At 43.2% G+C, this 18,182-nt stretch overlaps 1 protein-coding gene across 1 annotated transcript in view; it reads left to right on the top strand.

Moving 5' to 3' along the window:
- Positions 1–5,938: 5,938 nt before the first annotated feature.
- Positions 5,939–18,182, top strand: part of MCF2L2 (MCF.2 cell line derived transforming sequence-like 2) — a gene marked incomplete at both ends in the record, with an annotated part of 213,807 nt that continues 201,563 nt past the window's right edge. The window contains 2 exons of the mRNA XM_082655291.1: positions 5,939–5,951; positions 6,025–6,099. Coding sequence (XP_082511417.1) covers positions 5,939–5,951; positions 6,025–6,099 — 88 coding nt within the window. The remainder of the gene's footprint in view (positions 5,952–6,024; positions 6,100–18,182) is intronic.

Below are 18,182 nucleotides of genomic sequence, written 5' to 3'. Positions count from 1 at the left end.
TCCTCTGGTCTCCATCCAGTCCGAACCAAGAAATAGCCAATCCGAGCGAGGCATTCGGGAGGGGGCGTCACCACTAAAACCAATCAAAGAACAGAGCAGAGCTGCAGTAGCGGCGATTGGCCAATGAGGCTGCGCTCCCGCGGGGGTGTGGTCCCTGTTTCCTCCGCCCCTTGGGCTGGGATCCAACTGGGGTAGGGGCATGCTGTGTTTAGCCTCCTTAGGTTGCCTGCGTGTGCCATGGATGTTTCCTTCTGTGGGGTTCTTTTCCTCTCATGGATTCCAGGGCGAAGAGCCCTTCATGACCTTTAATCTTCAGAGTTTTTTGAGGGGAAGAAGAAAGGGGAGCTGTCCTAAGATATAAAAGGGTGTGGGGTAAGAAGAATACAAAATTTTATAATGTTTTCAAAAATGTGAAAACATGTATTTTTTAAAAATCCTCCTCTTAATCGTCTCATAATTGAAATTACAGAATTTTAAGATAGACTTAATTTTTTTCTATAATGCTATTTTTAAAAATTGAGATATAATTGACATAGCGTTGTGTAAGTTTAAGCTGTACAACCTGTTGATTTGATACCTTTATATATTGCAATATGATTACCGCCATAGGATTAGCTAACAATCCTTTCACATCACATAATTATAATTTCTTTCTTTATTTATTTTTGGCTGCATTGGGTCTTCGTTGCTGTGCGCGGGCTTTCTCTAGTTGTGGTGAGCAGGGGATACTCTTCGTTGTGGTGCGCGGGCTTCTCATTGCGGTGGCTTCTCTTGTTGCAGAGCATGGGCCCTAGGCGCGTGCGCTTCAGTAATTGTGGCGCATGGGCTTAGTTGCTCCGCGGCATGTGGGATCTCGAACCCGTGTCCCCTGCATTGGCAGGCGGATTCTTAACCACTGCACCACCAGGGAAATCCCTATAATTTCTTTTTTGATGAGAACATTTAAGATCTACTCTCCTAGCAACTTTAAAGTACATGATACAGTATTGTTGACTATAATCACTAATGCAGTGCATTAGATTTCCAGAACTTATTAGTCTTCTAGTTGCAAGTTTGTAGACTTTATTTTTTACAGCAATATTGAGCATAAAGTAGAGCTTTCCCCTTCCCCCACGCATGCATACCCCCTCCCCAATATTAATATCCCCCACCAGAGTGGTACATTTGTTACAATTGATGAACCTACTCTGACACATCATAATCGCTGAAAGTCCTTAGTTCACATTAGCCTTCACTGTTTTTTGGGTTTTTTTTTCTCCTTTATTTATTTGGCTGCGTCAGGTCTTAGTTGCGGCACACGGGGTCTTCGTTGAGGCGTGAGGGATCTTTCCTTACAGCACTGGCTCTTTGTTGTGGTGTATGGGCTTCTCTCTATTTGTGGAGTGTGGGTTTTCTCTCTCTAGTTGTGGCACATGGGCTCCAGGGCGTATGGGTTCTCTCGTTGAGGCTCGAGAGCTCAGTAGTTGTGGTGCGCAGGCTTCGTTGCCCCGCGGCATGTGGGATCTTAGTTTCCCCACCAGGGATTGAACCCGCGTCCCCTGCACTGGAAGGTGGATTCTTTATTACTGGACCACCAGGGAAGTCCCAGCCTTCACTCTTCGTGTTGTACTTTCATGGGTTTGGAAAATTTTATAATGATATGTGTCCACCATTATAAATCATAAAGAGGTTTTACTGCCCTAAGAATTGTCTGTGCTTTGGCTATTCATTCCTCCCTCCCCCATAATCCCTGGCAACCACTGATCTCTTTACAGTCTTTATAGTGTTGCCTTTTCCAGAATGTAGTGTACTTGGAATCATGCAATAAGCAATCTTTTCAGATTGACTTCTTTCACTTAGTAATATGCATTTAAGTTTCTTTTTTTTTTCATGGTTTGATAGCTCATTTCTTTCTAACACTGGCTGATATTCCATTGTCTGAATGTGTCATAGTTTATTAATCCATTTACCTACTGAATGACAGGTTGCTTCCAAGTTTTGGCAGTTGTGAATAAAACTGCTACAAACGTGTAGGTTTTTGTGTGGACATAAATTTCTAACTTTTGGATAAACACCAAGGAGCACAATTGCTGAAATGCATGGTAAGAATATGTTGAGTTTTGTAAAAATCTGCCAAACTATCTTATAAAGCACAATTTTCCAAATTATTTGCAATCCCACCAGCAATTAATGAGAGTTCCTGTTGCTCCACACCTTTACCAGCATTTGGTGTTGTCAGTGTTTTGGATTTGGGCCATTATATTAGGTGTGTAGTGGTATGTCATTGTTATTTAGTTTGCATTTCCCTGATGACATATGATGTGGAGCATCTTTTCAAATGCTTATTTGCCATCTGTATATCTTGAGGAAGTGTCTGTGAAGGTCTTTAGCCCATTTTAAAAATCAGGTTATTCTTACTATTGAGTTTTAAGAGTTCTTTGTATATTTTAGATAACAGGGCTTTATGTTTTTAACAGAGAGATATGTTTTTCATAACTATATTCTATCAGCCCATAGCTTCTCTTTTTATTCTCTTGATAGTATCTTTCACAAAGCAGAAAGTCTTAATTTTAATGAAGTCTATCTTGTCAATTCTTTCTTTCACGGATTGTGCCTTTGGTGTTGTACCTAGAAAGTCTTCACCAAACCCTAGGTCATCTAGATTTTCTCCTATGTTATGTTATAGGAATTTTATAGTTTTGTGTTTTACATTTAGGTCAGTGATTCATTTTGAGTTAACTTTTCTGAAGGGAAGAAAATTGTTCCATACCACTTTTGTTTTAATTATGTAATTTATGTTGACTATGTCATGATGTAAATTTTAGATCATACTGTGGTTTGCAGTCTAAGAATTTTGAAGAGCTTCGCTCTAGGCCAGTGGTGGTCCCAGGACCAGCAGCATCCGTCATCCTGTGTACTTGCTAAAAATGCAAATTCTCAGGTCTCATCCCACACTACTGAATCAGAATCTCTGGAGATGGGGACCAGGAGTTTGTATTTAAAAACATCACCTGTATTTCCAGGTGATTCTGTTAGTTGGAGAACCACTGATCTAGACTAAACTGGGTGGCCCCAATGGTGCCTAACCTCACCTGTGGCACCCAAGGTGGGTCCTTTGTCTTTCTCTTCATTGTTGGAGGCAGTGCTGACGATCCACTAAAAGGGAGGTAGAATCTACTTTGGCAGTGCTTGGAGGGTAGTTTGTCTTTCCAAGCTCGGGCAAATCCTTACCTGAAGGCAGAGAATGGTCTAGATTCATAAGATAAGTGATACACAGTTTGGTTCTTGTGCCAGCAGCATCTGCAAAATAAGACTAAAGCCCTAAAGGGTTATTGTGGGGCTTAAATGATGTTTGTGAAATGCCTACCATTATACCAGGTGGCACAGAGCAGTCACTTACTATATGGCGGTGGTAGCTGCTATAATTGACACTGCCTATCACAACCCTGAGCATATAATTGATGTTCAATAGATGTGACTGATTATTAATTCATTCATTAGAGAGGAAGGCAGGCTATTCTGACTTGTTCCTTGATTTTGCCATATATTAGAGCAATGTGATTTGTCACAGACAGGAAATAAATCATAATTAGAAAAGATAAAGAGAGGCACAGAAGGGAGGAGGGCAGGGAAGGAGAGAAGGCAGGAAGCATGTCCATATTCACAAGAGCAATGGAGATAGTAACTGTTTTCTCAGAGGAACAAGGAGGTATGGGCTATTGAAAACTACACTCATTTCTTCTTAGTTACAGTTACAGGATTTCAGAACTGGAAAAGGGAACTTGGAGATCACAGACCCACCCTCTCATAGCCCAGGTGAAGCAGTTGAGGCCCCAGGAGAGCGTGTATTAGAAATGGGGGGACAGAACTGGTTTCTGAGGACAGCCACTGCCTGTTACATCTTGCTATAAAGTCAGCCAGTTCATCTCCATGGAAACCTCTGAAGATTGTGAAGGTACAGATGTGGGAAGGAGACCAGCCTTCTGAGTGTGATTTATTTCCTTTCTATTTCTTTCCTCTCTCATTCCTATTCATAAGCTTCACCTGACTCTTCTTGCTCTTCCCATTCTCCCGTCCCTTCCATCCATGATTCTTACCCATAAAACCTGGCTTAATCTGAGAAGCTGAGGTCACTGGATCTGCAAAGTCCAGCATGTCCCACATTATCAGTCTCCTTAGCAATATGCTGGTTTCTAGGGGTCAGTTCACAGTTGGCTCTGACTGGTCACCAGGTACTGACTACTACCAACAGAAAACACCTCATTTGGTTTCTCAAAAATACTTGTGACCCTTGAAGAGCCAGATACTACCGTGGAAACACAACCCAAAGCTGTTTTACTCCTTTGGGTCTTTAACCCCTTTCTGAATTTCTCGCAGGAGGTTGCTATGAAAATGGTTGCTCTACTTGTGCAGGCAGAGTGCAAAGAGCCCAAACATCACAGGAGAGAAGAACCTCTGCACAAATTTCACGTAGCAGGTGGACTAACATCATCTCTTAACCACAGCCCACAATTGTTAGCAGAAAGCATTTTAAAACGTCCCCAAACCCCTGGGATGAGTGGCTATTACTAGAAATTGAATCCGAGGTGTTTGTTTGGGGTTTGGCTTTTTACATGCCAAAGAGGAAAGCTGAGCTTCCCGGAATTGGCTCAGAACCTGTGGGTGGTCCTGGCACTCTCGCGACAGGGTTCCCCCTTTTAGGAATGGACTGGGGGACAACCTGACTAGATTCTCGTTTGCTCAGGCTTTTCACGTGGAGCTCTACTGAATTCGGTTAGTCCGTCTGTCAGGTAGTATCTGGAGCCACCTAAGGAAGCCCCGGGACAGAGTCTACCACTGGATAGTTGCGGATCCGATGCTCTCCGCAATGGCGCTGTGCCAGAGCCTTTCCAGGAGGGCGCACTGGCGCGCCTGACAGTTGGCAGACGGAGCGGGGGCGCACGGGAGGAGCTGCACAAAGGAAAAGGCCCACACAGTGGAGACACACGTACGCACACGCGTGCGGAGCCAGGTCGGTGCACAGCCCGCGCCCCCGGCTCTAAATGCGAGTGTGTCCAGTGGACGCTGATAACTGAATGAGACAACCGCTAACAGGGGGAAAAAAACTCCAGCCACCGCCCCTCCCCCAAGCCCGGAGTCAGTGGATGGGACGGGCAGCTGGGCCTCAAACAGCCTTCCTTCCAGAGCCCCAGCGGGGCGGCCGCAGAACTCCCTGCCAGTCCCTTTCTCGCCTAGGTTTCTCCGCAGATACCTGGCGGGGAAGGAGGAGAGACAAGCCAGGGAACCAAGCATCTGGCGTTCAGAACCCCGGTGCTGGCGGGCGCACCAAACTTGCTGTCTCGTCTCCCACAATTGGAGGACAGATCTTGAATCGCCCCCATTCTTAGAGGAATGGGCGCACCTGCCCCACCCGAAACAGGGCGGTGCTCTCGCGCGTGCGCGCCTCTCCGGGAGCCTTGGGCACCGCCCCCGGGCGGGGAAAGGTGGGCGCGGAGGCGGGAAGCGCAAGGGCGCGCGGCGACGCTGGGTGGGCTGCACAGCTGAGTCCTGAACACCTCAGCTCCTCTGCCTTCCGCACCCGCTGACTCCGCGTGCCCCCTGCGCGCTGACAGAGCATCCTTCATCCCGGCGCGACCTTCCCGGGCGGCAGCGCAGGACATCTGACCACAAATCCAGAAACCCATGCTCCCCCTCGGCCCGCGACGCCAGAGCGCCGTTACAGCGAGATTGGGGCGACTTGCTTTTCTCCTCTCCGGAACTGCCGCTTCCCTCTCTCGTAAAGCCAGTTGTCAAGTTGGAAAAGCCGCTCCACCTCATCTTTAAAATAACCCCCTCCGGGGCGTGGCTGGCGTCCTCTAACCGCGCGGCCCTGGAGAGTTGGCCTTGGCTGGGAGTGACTCTCGTTTTGTGCCTGAGGAGAGCGAGGAAGAGTGTGAGGGCCGAGCATCCTCGCGAAGAGATGCCTTTAAAAAGTCATCCATAGCATCAGTGGAAACAGTTTTGTGTTGCTTTGTTTTGTTTATACCGAGTGGTTTTTCGGCGAAGTGCTGTTTTGGTTAAAAGAAGAAATGGCCCCTCAGGAGTTCACCCGGCGACTGACCACAGTGATCGCTCGTGTCGGTAAATGACGCTTAATTCTAAGTTTTATTAATGGAGGGTGGGCGCGTTGCCTGGGACCTGGTCTCCCCCCACCCCGCCCTCCGTCGCAGCCCTGGGATGGTCGAGGGGCGCCTGCCCAGCGTGTGGGCCTCGCTGCCTCCGGTGCTGCTCTGTAACAGGCGTCCCTGGGGTGCTGCGCTCGCGGCCTTGGGCGTCCCCCGCGTCTGGCGGGGCCGGAGCAGGCCATGGGGCAACAGCCTTCACCAGGCAATTGCCGAGTCTGTTGAGCGCTAAACCCGGGACTAGTTGGCTGTTAGGATCTGTTACCCGCTGCTGACCGCGGGCAGGGGTGGCCAGTTGTGTAGTGATTGACCCGATACTGAGAAAGGAGAGGGAACGGGAGGAGCGAAGGCCGGTGCTTTCCAGCAGAAATCGCTGTCAGGCCACTGGAGGGTCCTTCACGAGACAGCGTGCCGGAATGCAGGGCACAGTAGAGGGCCGGGGCGCAGTCCAGCTCCCTGGCCTGTTCTATAGAAGTACGGCCTGGAGGTGTCGCCCGGCCCCAGGTGAACCCCACTGAGAAACCTCTGCCAGCCCCACGAGACTGAGCAATTCTAATCCTCTTCCATGAGTTCAAAATGGGGAGCAAAACATGCGTGCCTTCCTCCTGAAATAAGGGTTGTGGTGGAAAGACAGGCCCTATACCGTAAGAGAACATTGAGACAGCGGCAAGGAAATTCCTCCTTAACATTTTCTCCCCCACCCCTTCCCTGGACCTCCTCAAATAAAAAAACACATTCAGGTTCAGATCCTTTGGATTTAGATGACTAGAATTATCCCGATAATTCTCTCTGTTGCTCACTTCACTTTGAGACCCTTCTGTGAATGCAAATCAGTTTTTATTGAAGTCAGGAAGTTTTTTTCTCAGTGTTCCACGCATTTGCTAAAACTGCCTTTTTGGTATTTATATGATAAATATTGCTTCAATTAGTGAGCTGTTATTGCTCTTTGAGCACACTGGTTCAGTGTGTTTAGTGCAATAATATACATCTGGAATGATACACATGTGATATATTTTGTGAAGATGATTTGTATGGGGAGCCTCATTAAGTTTTAAAAAATGTTTCTGGTGCCAAATGTGGCCACTGAACTGGTTTTTTTTTAAGACAGAAGGTCAGTATAATCCTACCAGAGAAGGCCGAATGTGACATACTGATGAAGATAGGATAAAATAAAACAGAATTTGTAGTTTGAAATATATTGAATGCTGAGATGATTGAGCTAAATACCAACGTGTGCAAGAAACTGTGGTGCAGGAAAGAGCAGTGGACTGGGTGTGTGACCATCTCAATCTGAATTCTGCTCTGGACAAGTCATTCCACCTCAGGCTGGAAAATGGGAATTTTAATAATCCTTCCCCACCCAGCTCAGTATGCTTGTAAGATAATGTGGGTGAAAACACCATCTAACCTGTGAATGTATTATTGGTCCTGTCCCTGGGCCCTTTGCCACTAAAGATCTTGGGCAGATCACTGGGCCTCTCTCAGGGTGAAGCTTCCCATCTCTTAAACGAGGAGGTAGACTTGGATGATTATTAAGTTCTCTCCTGTTTCCTTTTTTTTTTTAATTGGGGTATAGTTGTTTTAAAATGTTGTGTTAGTTTCTACTGTACAGCAAAGTGACGTAGAGTTCCCTGTGCTGTACAGCAGGTTCTCATTAGTTATCTATTTTATACATATTAGTGTAGATATGTCAATCCCAATCTCCCAATTCATTTCCCCCTTTTCCCTCCTTGGTGTCCATACATTTGTTCTCTACATCTGTGTCTCTACTTCTGCCCTGCAAACTGTTATGTCTGTACCATTTTTCTAGATTCCACATATATGCGTTAACATATGATATTTGTTTTCCTCTTTCTGACTTACTTCACTCTGTATGGCAGTCTCTAGGCCCATCCACGTCTCTACAAATGACCCAGTTTTGTTCCTTTTTATGGCTGAGTAATATTCCATTGCATATATGTACCACATCTTCTTTTTTTTTTTGCGGTACGTGGGCCCCTCACCGCTGTGGCCTCTCCCGTTGCGGAGCAAAGGGCTCCGGATGCGCAGGCTCAGCGACCATGGCCCACGGGCCCAGCCGCTCCGCAGCATGTGGGATCCTCCCAGACCGGGGCATGAACCCGCGTCCCTTGCACCAGCAGGCGGACTCTCAACCACTGCGCCACCAGGGAAGCCCCCACATCTTCTTTATCCATTCGTCTGTTGATGGGCATTTAGGTTGCTTCTATGACCTGGCTATTGTAAATAGTGCTGCAATGAACATTGGGGTGCATGTGCCTTTTTTTTTTTTTTCACATTTCTTTTTTTTTAAATAAATTTATTTGATTTATTTATTTTTGGCTGCGTTGGGTCTTTGTTGCTGTACGTGGGCTTTTCTCTAGTTGCGGAGAGCGGGGGCCACTCCTCGCCACAGTGCACAGGCCTGTCACCACAGCGGCCCCCCTCACTGGGGAGCGTGGGCTCCAGATGCACGGGCTTCAGTAGTTGTGGCTCGCAGGCTTCAGAGCGCAGGCTCAGCAGTTGTGGCACATGGGCCTTGTTGCTCCACGGCATGTGGGATCCGCCCGGACCAGGGCTTGAACCCATGTCCCCTGCATTGGCAGGTGGACTCTTAACCACTGCGCCACCAGGGAAGCCCCGCATGTGTCTTTCTGAATTATGGTTTCCTCTGGGTATATGCCCAGTAGTGGGATTGCTGGGTCATATGGTAATTTTATTTTTAGGTTTTTAAGGACCATACCGTTCTCCATAGTGGCTACACCAGTTTACATTCCCACCAACAGTGTAAGAGGGTTCCCTTTTCTCCACACCCTCTCCAGCATTTATTGTTCTTAGATTTTCCGATGATGCCTATTCTAACTGGTGTGAGGTGATAACTCATTGTAGTTTTGATTTGCATTTCTCTAATAATTAGTGATGTTGAGCATCTTTTCACGTGCCTCTTGGCCATCTCTATGTCTTCTTTGGAGAAATGTATATTTAGGTCTTCTGCCCTTTTTTTTTTTTTTTTTTTTTTGCGGTACGTGGGCCTCTCACTGTTGTGGCCTGTCCCATTGCAGAGCACAGGCTCCGGACACGCAGGCTCAGTGGCCATGGCTCACAGGCTTAGCCGCTCCGTGGCATGTGGGATCTTCCCAGACCAGGGCACGAACCCGTGTCCCCTGCATCGGCAGGCGACTCTCAACCACTGCACCACCAGGGAAGCCCTCATTGGTTTTTTAGTAGCATGTTGTTTAGTCTTCACGTGTTTATGTTTTTCCTATTTTTCTTCCTGTAATTGATTTCTAGTTTTATACCATTGTGGTCAGAAAAAATGCTTGATATAATTTCTATTTGTTGAGACTTGTTTTGTGGACTAGCATGTAATCTATCCTGGAGAACGTTCCATGTGCACTTGAAAAGAATGTGTATTCTGCTGTTTTTGAATGGCATGTCCTGTAGACATCTATTAAGTCCAATGGGTCTAATGTGCCATTTAAGAGTATTGTTTCCTTATTGATTTTCTGTCTGGATGATAATGTCCATTGATGTGAGTGAGGTGTTAAAGTCCCCTACTATTACTGTATTATTGTTAATTTCTCCCTTTCTATCTGTTAGTACTTGCTTTATGTATTTAGGTCCTCCTATGTTAGGTACATATATGTTAATGAGTATTACGTCCTCTTCTTGTATTGATTCCTTTATCATTATATAATGCCCTTCTTTGTTCTAGACTTTTTTTTTAAAATTAATTAATTTTTTATTTATTTATTTTTGGCTGCATTGGGTCTTTGTTGCTGTGCGTGAGCTTCCTCTAGTTGCGGTGAGTGGGGGCTACTCTTTGTTGTGATGTGCGGGCTTCTCATTGTGGTGACTTTTCTTGTTGCAGAGCATGGGCTCTAGGTGCCCAGGCTTCAGGAGTTGTGGCTCATGGGCTCTGGAGCGCAGGCTCAGTAGTTGTGGCGCATGGGCTTAGTTGCTCTGTGGCATGTGGGATCTTCCCGGGTCAGGACTTGAACCCGTGTCCCCTGCATTGGCAGACAGATTCTTAACCACTGTGCCACTAGGGAAGCCCTAGACTTTGTTTTAAAGTCTTATTTTGTCTAATATGAGTATCGATAGCCCAGCTATCTTGTTGTTTCCATTTGTATGAAATATCTTTTAAAATCCTCTCACTTTCAGTCTGTGTGTGTTTTTAGCTCTGAAGTGAATCTACTGTAAGCAGCAGAAGATGCCATGTTTTTTTATCCAGTTAGCTACCCTATGTCTTTTGACTGGAGCATTTAGTCCATTGACATTGAAAGTGACTATTGATAGGTATGTACTTATTGCCATTTTGCTACTTGTTTTGTTGTTGTAGTTCTTCTCTGTTCTTTTTCTTCTCCTTTTATTTTCACCCCTTGTGGTTTGATGATTTTATTTAGTGGTGTGCATGTGCTTCTTTCTTTTTAGTTTTTGTGTATCTATTGTAGAATTTGTATTTGAGGTTACCATGGAGTTTATATATGTTGACCTATAACTATATATATATATATATTTTAAAGTGTTAGTCATTAAGTGCAAACACATTCTAAAAGATCTACATTTTTTTGTTCCCCTCATGTTTTGTGTTTTTGATGTCATATTTTATATGTTCATGTTTATCCCTTTACCATATATTATAGTTATATTTTTACAATTTTTTTGTCTTCTAATATTTGTACCAACTTATTTAAGTGGTTGATACATAGCCTTCACTGTATATTTGCCTTTACTAGTGGGATTTTTCCTTTTCTATAGATTCATACTTCTTGTTGTAGCCTTTTCTTTTCCACTTAGAGAAAACCCTTTAACATTTCTTTTAGTATCAGTTTAGTATGACCAACTCTTAATTTTTGCTTATCTGAGAAGTTCTTTATCTCTCCTTCAATTATGAATGATAATCTTGCTGGGTAGAGTATCCTAGGTTGTAGGTTTTTCCCTTTCAGCATTTTTAAATATGTCATGCTACTCCCTTCTGGACTGCAGAATTTCTGCAGAAAAATCAGCTGATAGTCTTATGGGGATTCTGTTATATGTGACTTTGTTTTTCTCTTGCTGCCTTTAGAATTCTGTCTTTAACTTCTGCCATTTTAATTACAGTATGTCTTGGTCTAGGTCTCCTTGGGTTCATCTTGTTTGGGACTCTTTGCTTCTTGTACCTGGATATCTGTTTCCTTCCTCAGGTTTGGGAAATACATTTTTGACTCCTTTCTCTCTCTCCTCCTTCTGGGACTTCTATAATGCAAATATTGTTATGCTTGATGTTGTTCCAGAGGTCCCTTAATCTATTCTTATTTAAAAATTTTTTTTATTTTTGTTGTTCTGATTGGGTGATTTTCATTATTCTATCCTGATTACTTACGTGTTCTTGTGTATCACCTAGTCTGCTGATAATTCCTTCTAGTGTGTTTTTCATTTCAGTTATTGTATTCTTCAGTTCTGACTGGTTCTTTTTTTATTTCTAGTTCCTTGTTAATAGTCCCACTGTGTTCATTTATTTTCCCTAGTTCAATTAGCATTCTTATTATAATGCTTTGAACTGTTTATCTGGTAAATTATCTATGTTTCATTAGTTGTTTTTTCAGGGTTTTTTCCTTGTTTGTTCATTTGAAACAAATTCCTCTGTCTTCTTATTCTGCTTAACTTTTTCTGTCTTTATGAAATTAGGTGAAACAGTTATCTATCCTGGTCTTGAAGGGGTGTCCTTGTGTGGGAGCATCCTTACACTGGGCACTGCATGTGCCCAGTGGCTTTGGTGGGAGAGCTGGATCTGACATGGGCCCAAGTCACATCTTTCCTCAGGGTGTGCTGGTAGCTAGCACCTTGGTAGGTGGTGGGGCTGGAGATAGAGAGGCTGAAGCCAGAGCCAGGTGTGAGGCAGGACTTCCCCTCTGCTCAGTGACCCTCACCACCCTATTGTGTGTGGGATCTGATCCCAAATTGCTGGAGCAGAAGCCCTGAGGGTTAGGTCTGAGCTGGTTCTGTTTTCTGTAAGTGTGTGCTTTCCTTCTCCCCCCCAGCATTGGTAACTCTGCCCCAGAGGGGAGCAGTGCTAGAACAAGAGGGGCCAGCGTGGGCACCTGGTGCTGGCCGGGGTGTGTGCTAGGGTGGTCCTGTCACATCAGTCAGAGTTCAGACTGCTCTGGATCTGCCTTCTCCACGAGCACCAGTAATAGCTTCCCTTGCCCCATTCGGATGCTGTGGCCGGTCTGAGCTGGCTCCCATCCCCCACAACTGTACTCTCCCATCAGCTGGGGCAGCTCTTGCCTAGTGTGGAGCTGCACCACAGAGCAAGAGTGGCCAGCTTGGGCTGGTGTGGTCATTGGGGCAGTCATAGGAAACCAGCCAGAATCCTGGGCAATTTCAGTCTGCTTCCTCCCACCTTGTTCCCAGGAGTTTTCAAACCAGCTAAGGGGACATGTCTTCCCTATGTCAGATCCCAGGGCTGGGATGTCCATTAAGTGGTTCAAACCACTCAGTCCCCAGAGCAGATCTCCAAGCCCATGTAATCCCCCTTCCTTTCTTGTGTTCCCTCCCAGGGGTGCAGTCACAACCTGATGCCTTCTTTTCCCTTCTACCCTGCTCCATGTGGGTCTTTCTTACAGCTCTGGTTGTATAAGAGTCTGCCAGTCTCCAGTGTGTTTTCAGTGAGAATTGCTCCATATGTAGATGTATTTTTGATGTGTTAGTGAGGGGAGGTGAGCTCCTACAGAGTAGGAGTAGTCCTCCTACTCTGCCACCTAGAAGTGCTAAGAAAAGCTTTTTAAAATTTTTATTTTTTTAATACCTGTAATTGTAGTTTCTTAGGGAGAAGACGGGGGAAACATTCATCTCCCATTGCCATTACTCCTGAAATAATCAGCTCTTTTCTAAGGAGAGTTACCTAGTACAGTACCCAGTTATTTCAGAATCTGTTGTTAAACATAAAGAAAATACAGTCCTTTAGTAGATACTTGATCTTGGTCAAATGATAAAGGTCAGTGCATGGAATGTAGGAATTATAAGAGCTGTATAGTTTGTTTATATAATAGATCCAAATGTATAAAGTTTCTAAGATTTTACAGTCTGCTTCTCCCTAGAGTTCTGTAAGCTGCAAAAAGATATACAGGCATACTTCATTTTATTGCAGTTAGCTTTATTGCACTTCACAGATATTTGTATTTTTTTTTACAAATTGAAGGTTTGTGGCAACCCTGTGTCGAGCAAGTCTATTGGTGCCATTTTTTCCAGCAACATTTGCTCGCTTCATGTCTCTGTGTCCCATTTTGGTAATTCTCACAATATTTCAAACTTTTTCATTATATTATATTTGTTATGCTGATCTGTGATCAGTGATCTTTGTTACTTTTGAGAAAGATTATGACTCACTGAAGGCTCAGATAATGGTTAAAATGTTAGCATGATTTTTTAAAGCATGTACATTTTTTTAGATATAATGCTATTGCACAGTTAATAGGCTACAGTATAGTGTAAACATAACTTTTATATGCACAAGGAAACTAAAAAATTCATGTGACTAGCTTTATTGAATATTCACTTTATTGCAGTGGTCTGTAACCAAACCCTCAGTATCTCTGAGGTGTGTAATTAGGGTCATCACTGGGTGTGTGTAGTTGCATGCACACTGCCATTGTGGATTGATGTGGTTAGCAAGGATAGTTTTAATGTTCCTAGATGCTGTGATGCCAGCTAAGCATTCATGGCTGTTTGCTTCTGACTGAAAGGCTGAAGAAGTTAATGTTTAGTATGAAAAAGAGCCTCCATATGGGGAATCATTTCTATAATGCTGATGGGAATCCAAACTGGTACAACCATTTGGGAGGAAGTTTGGCTGTATGTAATAAACTGTTGTTTGAAAACTGCTTTATTTGCTGCCCTGTATTAGACTTTCAGACTTTGCATTTGGTCAGAGTCAACATATTCTCAATACTTAACGGTAGGGAAGAAAAAGAGCTTTCTTAAGTTTTAGAATCTAAATTTAAATTAATATTTCTTCTTCTTAATTTAGGTATTTTCTTAAAGTACTTCACATGCAGTTAACACTAATAAAGAACTGGCTCTGAGGATTGCTAAAGAGAGCAGCCTCTAATCTTAAAACCTTTTGATATAACCAATTTGGAAAAGGTTTGGCAGTTTCTTACAAGTTAAATATACACCTCTGCTTTGACTCAGCAATACCACTCCTAGGTATTTATCCAAGAGAAATGCAAATACATGTCCACACAAAGACCCTGTACATAAATGTTCGTAGCAATTTTATTCTTAACAGCCCAAACTGGGGAAAAAAAAAAAAATCTGAATGTTTATCAGCAGGAGAGTGGACAAACTGACTATCCAGATGATGGGATACAACCCAGCAATAAAAATGAATGAACTACTGGTGCACACAACATGGATGAATCTGAAAAGCATCCTGAGGGAAAGAAGCTAGACACAAAAGAGTGTATACTGTATGCCATTATATGAGGCTTTTGAACAGATAAAATTAGTCTCTACTGAAAAATCATAACAGTGGTTGCCCCGGGATTAGGAACAAAGGTTCTCTGTGAAGGGACATGAATGTACTTTCTATAGATGGACATGTTCTATATCTTGAAAAGGGTATGGGTTACATGGATGTATCCATTTGCCAGAACTCATTAAAATGTATACTTCAGATTTGAGTATTTTAAAATGTATAAATTTTACCCTCTCCTTAAAAGTAAACAGTTAATTTTTTTTTTTTTTTGGTGAAAAAAGTTTTCCAGTTTTCTCCTTGGCCAACGGCAAGCCTTACTCTGAAATGTTAGCTTGAATCATACAAATAAAAATTAGAAGCTTGTATACAGAACTTATTGGATAAGTTACTTATTGTATACTTACTTATTGGATAGTTTGCATTGTGCCCTTCCTTTAAATCTTGGAGCAGAACATCAATAAGCAAAAACATTAAGCATGAAGAACCAAAATAAAATGCATTATGAAAAAGCAGCCTCTTTCTGAATATAGCACTCTGCATGGCACAGTTCTGAAAGGTGAACTCAAGTGGTACTTAAGTGGGGTCTTGGTCAGATTACAACAGGCAAAGAACATCCTTCATTTAGAATCCTGACATTGTACTTGCACCTGATCTTTAGAAGTAGTTCAAGAGATACTCTACATCCCATCTCAGGATCTGAAATGTTGCCATTTGCTCTGCCAATGTATGTTGCTTGTTTAGGTAGTGACTTCTATTGGTTGCATTGTTAATTCTCTAGATTTTATTCCTTGGCAACCTGGAGAGGGGTTAGAATTGTGGCCTGGAATACATTTTCTGAAGAGCATCGTTTAAAATTTTTATCCTTGTCTATTATCTTATTTTAAATATGCAGTGGCCTGATGTATATCTTTTTTTTTTTTTTGCGGTACACGGGCCTCTCACTGTTGCGGCCTCTCCCGTTGCGGAGCACAGGCTCTGGACGCGCAGGCCCAGCGGCCATGGCTCACGGTCCCAGCCGCTCTGCGGCATGTGGGATCTTCCCGGACCGGGGCACGAACCCGTGTCCCCTGCATCGGCAGGCAGACTCTCAACCACTGCGCCACCAGGGAAGCCCTGATGTATATCTTATGATGTGATTCCTCTGAAAAAGAAAAAACATTCTGATTCTCATCAACTTTAGGATTTCCCTCTCTATCTGACTTCCTCATTCCCCAGTTTCCCAGTGAGGAGATCTGGTAATCTTTTGGGCCTGTAATCCTGTGAACACTCATTAATCCAAAGGATAAACTCTCAGCAATGACATGCCCTTGAGTGAACTTCAGAGAGATTAGCCAGGAGAAAGGATTAAACATATTTATGTAGGTGCAGTGCTGAGAGAGGAACGAGGAGAGAGCAGTGGCACCATTCCCGGAATCCAATGGCCTCCTGGTGTACGAGGTGTGGGCAGCAAGACCCTAGATACTTACCTTGCACCTTCGTGCGGATCACAGAGGCAGAGATGAGGGCTTACCACCATTTCCTAGGAAGTTGCATCAGGCTAGAATATATGGCAAAAAAAGGTACTGTGAGAGCAATGATGCCTTTCTCTTATGTATGTTTTGTTATTCATCCTCATTCTCAGAGGAATAATGGTTTAACTAACCAATTTTACATTGAAAAAATTACTTTGCAATACTGTCTCAAGTTTGTTAAGGAGTTTAAAAGGACTTTTAAAATTTAAAGCATTAATCAGCTATTAACAATATTGTAGGTGGTCATTTATTGAAAATTCGTATTAAAAAGAGATAAACAAATATTTTGAAAAAAATCAGGTTATAGGATAGAATGTGTAAGTATGAACCCATTTTAAAAGCATATATGTCTATACATACATATATATATACTGACTATTATACACCTGTAAGATAACTATTTAATTTGGGGTGAAGGAATGGTAAGGAGTTTTACTTTTCTTATTTTTATTTAGTTGTATGTTTTTATTTTTTAAAAATAACCAATATAATTGCTTTTATAAAATGAAAATGAGAATCCAGATTATGAAATTCATATTCCTGAAGAAAAATGTTAAGTCTGAAGAAAAGCATTAAATCTGAAATGCTGAGACTTCATGTTAGACACATCAGCTGATAACAGACTGGTGGTTTAGGAATAAAAAAGAAAACCACTTCTCTTCAGTGGGCTGGGTGAGAAGGAACAGCATTTTAAGTATGCCTTACATGTATTTGGAAGACAATAAGACAGATGCTTGGGGCTTCCCTGGTGGCGCAGTGGTTGAGAGTCCGCCTGCCGATGCAGGGGGCACGAGTTCGTGCCCCGGTCTGGGAGGATCCCACATGCCGCGGAGCGGCTGGGCCCCTGAGCCATGGACGCTGAGCCTGCGCGTCCGGAGCCTGTGCTCTGCAACGGGAGAGGCCACAGCAGTGAGAGGCCCGCGTACCACAAAAAAAAAAAAAAAAAAAAAAGACAGATGCTCTAAGAGCTGAAGCAGCTGCTTGTTTCTAAGACTGCTTCTTTCATGCATGGGCTTATTGATATATTCCTCCCCAACCCCTGGCCTTTTTTTTTTTCCTTGAAAATGTTTATAATACATTTATTCCCCTTAGATCACAGACTAGGAAAGGTGATTAAAGCAAATGTCTTTGTCTCTCTCATTACTCTTTATCTATACTTAGAACCTATTTCTTCAAGGGAGGGGAATTATTGAATGGAGAAGTATGCTTTTAAAACAAATTCTTCATTGTTCCAGTATACTTTCTGGTTGAGACACGATTCATGCAAGGGCTACTATGTATTTGCTACTTAAGAAAGAACAGCTTGTTAATCAGATTTTGCTTTCCATTCTTAAAACACGTAAGTGCTCACCTGAGCATGCACACAAATCCTTACAGAGTTTGAATGCAGGTGTAAATGATTGCCCTAATTTTACTAAAGTTAAATCATAAGAGGTTACAGTCTTGTTGATCGTGAGGAGAGGAAGTAATAGGAAAGATGAATATGAAGATTTCTGAATCCTAAACTTATAGCATTACATATACTATTGTTGCTTTTCTTTTTTTCCCACTATAAAAGGTTGTGAAATGTTTGCCTACGTACTCTGGCTGTCAGTCACTTTATTCTGTGACGCGATACAACAACAAAAGTTTGAGTCTCTTAATGCAAGTTTTATGAGTACCTAAATGGCCTTTCTGACATTACCGCAATCTTACATTCATGGAATGCTATCAGTCGACTTCTTGGTATAATACTGATTTCATGGGGCTAAGGGAATGAAACTCAAGAGATGGCACACTGATTAAAGTATGTGCTAATCAAGACTCATATACTATTTAATTGTTGGGGGTTCAGGGAGAGTCAGAAGTTGGGTTTTTTTTTCACTGACTATCTCCTCCATTTTTTCTTTTTAAAAGGAGAATAAAATGTACTTAAAATATTAGAAAATGAATGCACGCCTGTAAGTTAGGGTAACACCAACTACTGTAACAACCCCTAAATTTCACTGGATAAATACACTCCAATACAATGACCCTGGTCGGTTGGCCATTTTCCCTCAGACTGTTTCAGGGACCCTGCCTGCTTCTATCTTG

This window comes from Grampus griseus, assembly GCF_964374135.1.
Source record: "Grampus griseus genome assembly, chromosome: 5".
NCBI lineage: Eukaryota > Metazoa > Chordata > Mammalia > Artiodactyla > Delphinidae > Grampus > Grampus griseus.
The sequence above is the reverse complement of the archived record's forward strand: the minus strand, read 5'-3'. Positions and strand labels throughout refer to the sequence as shown.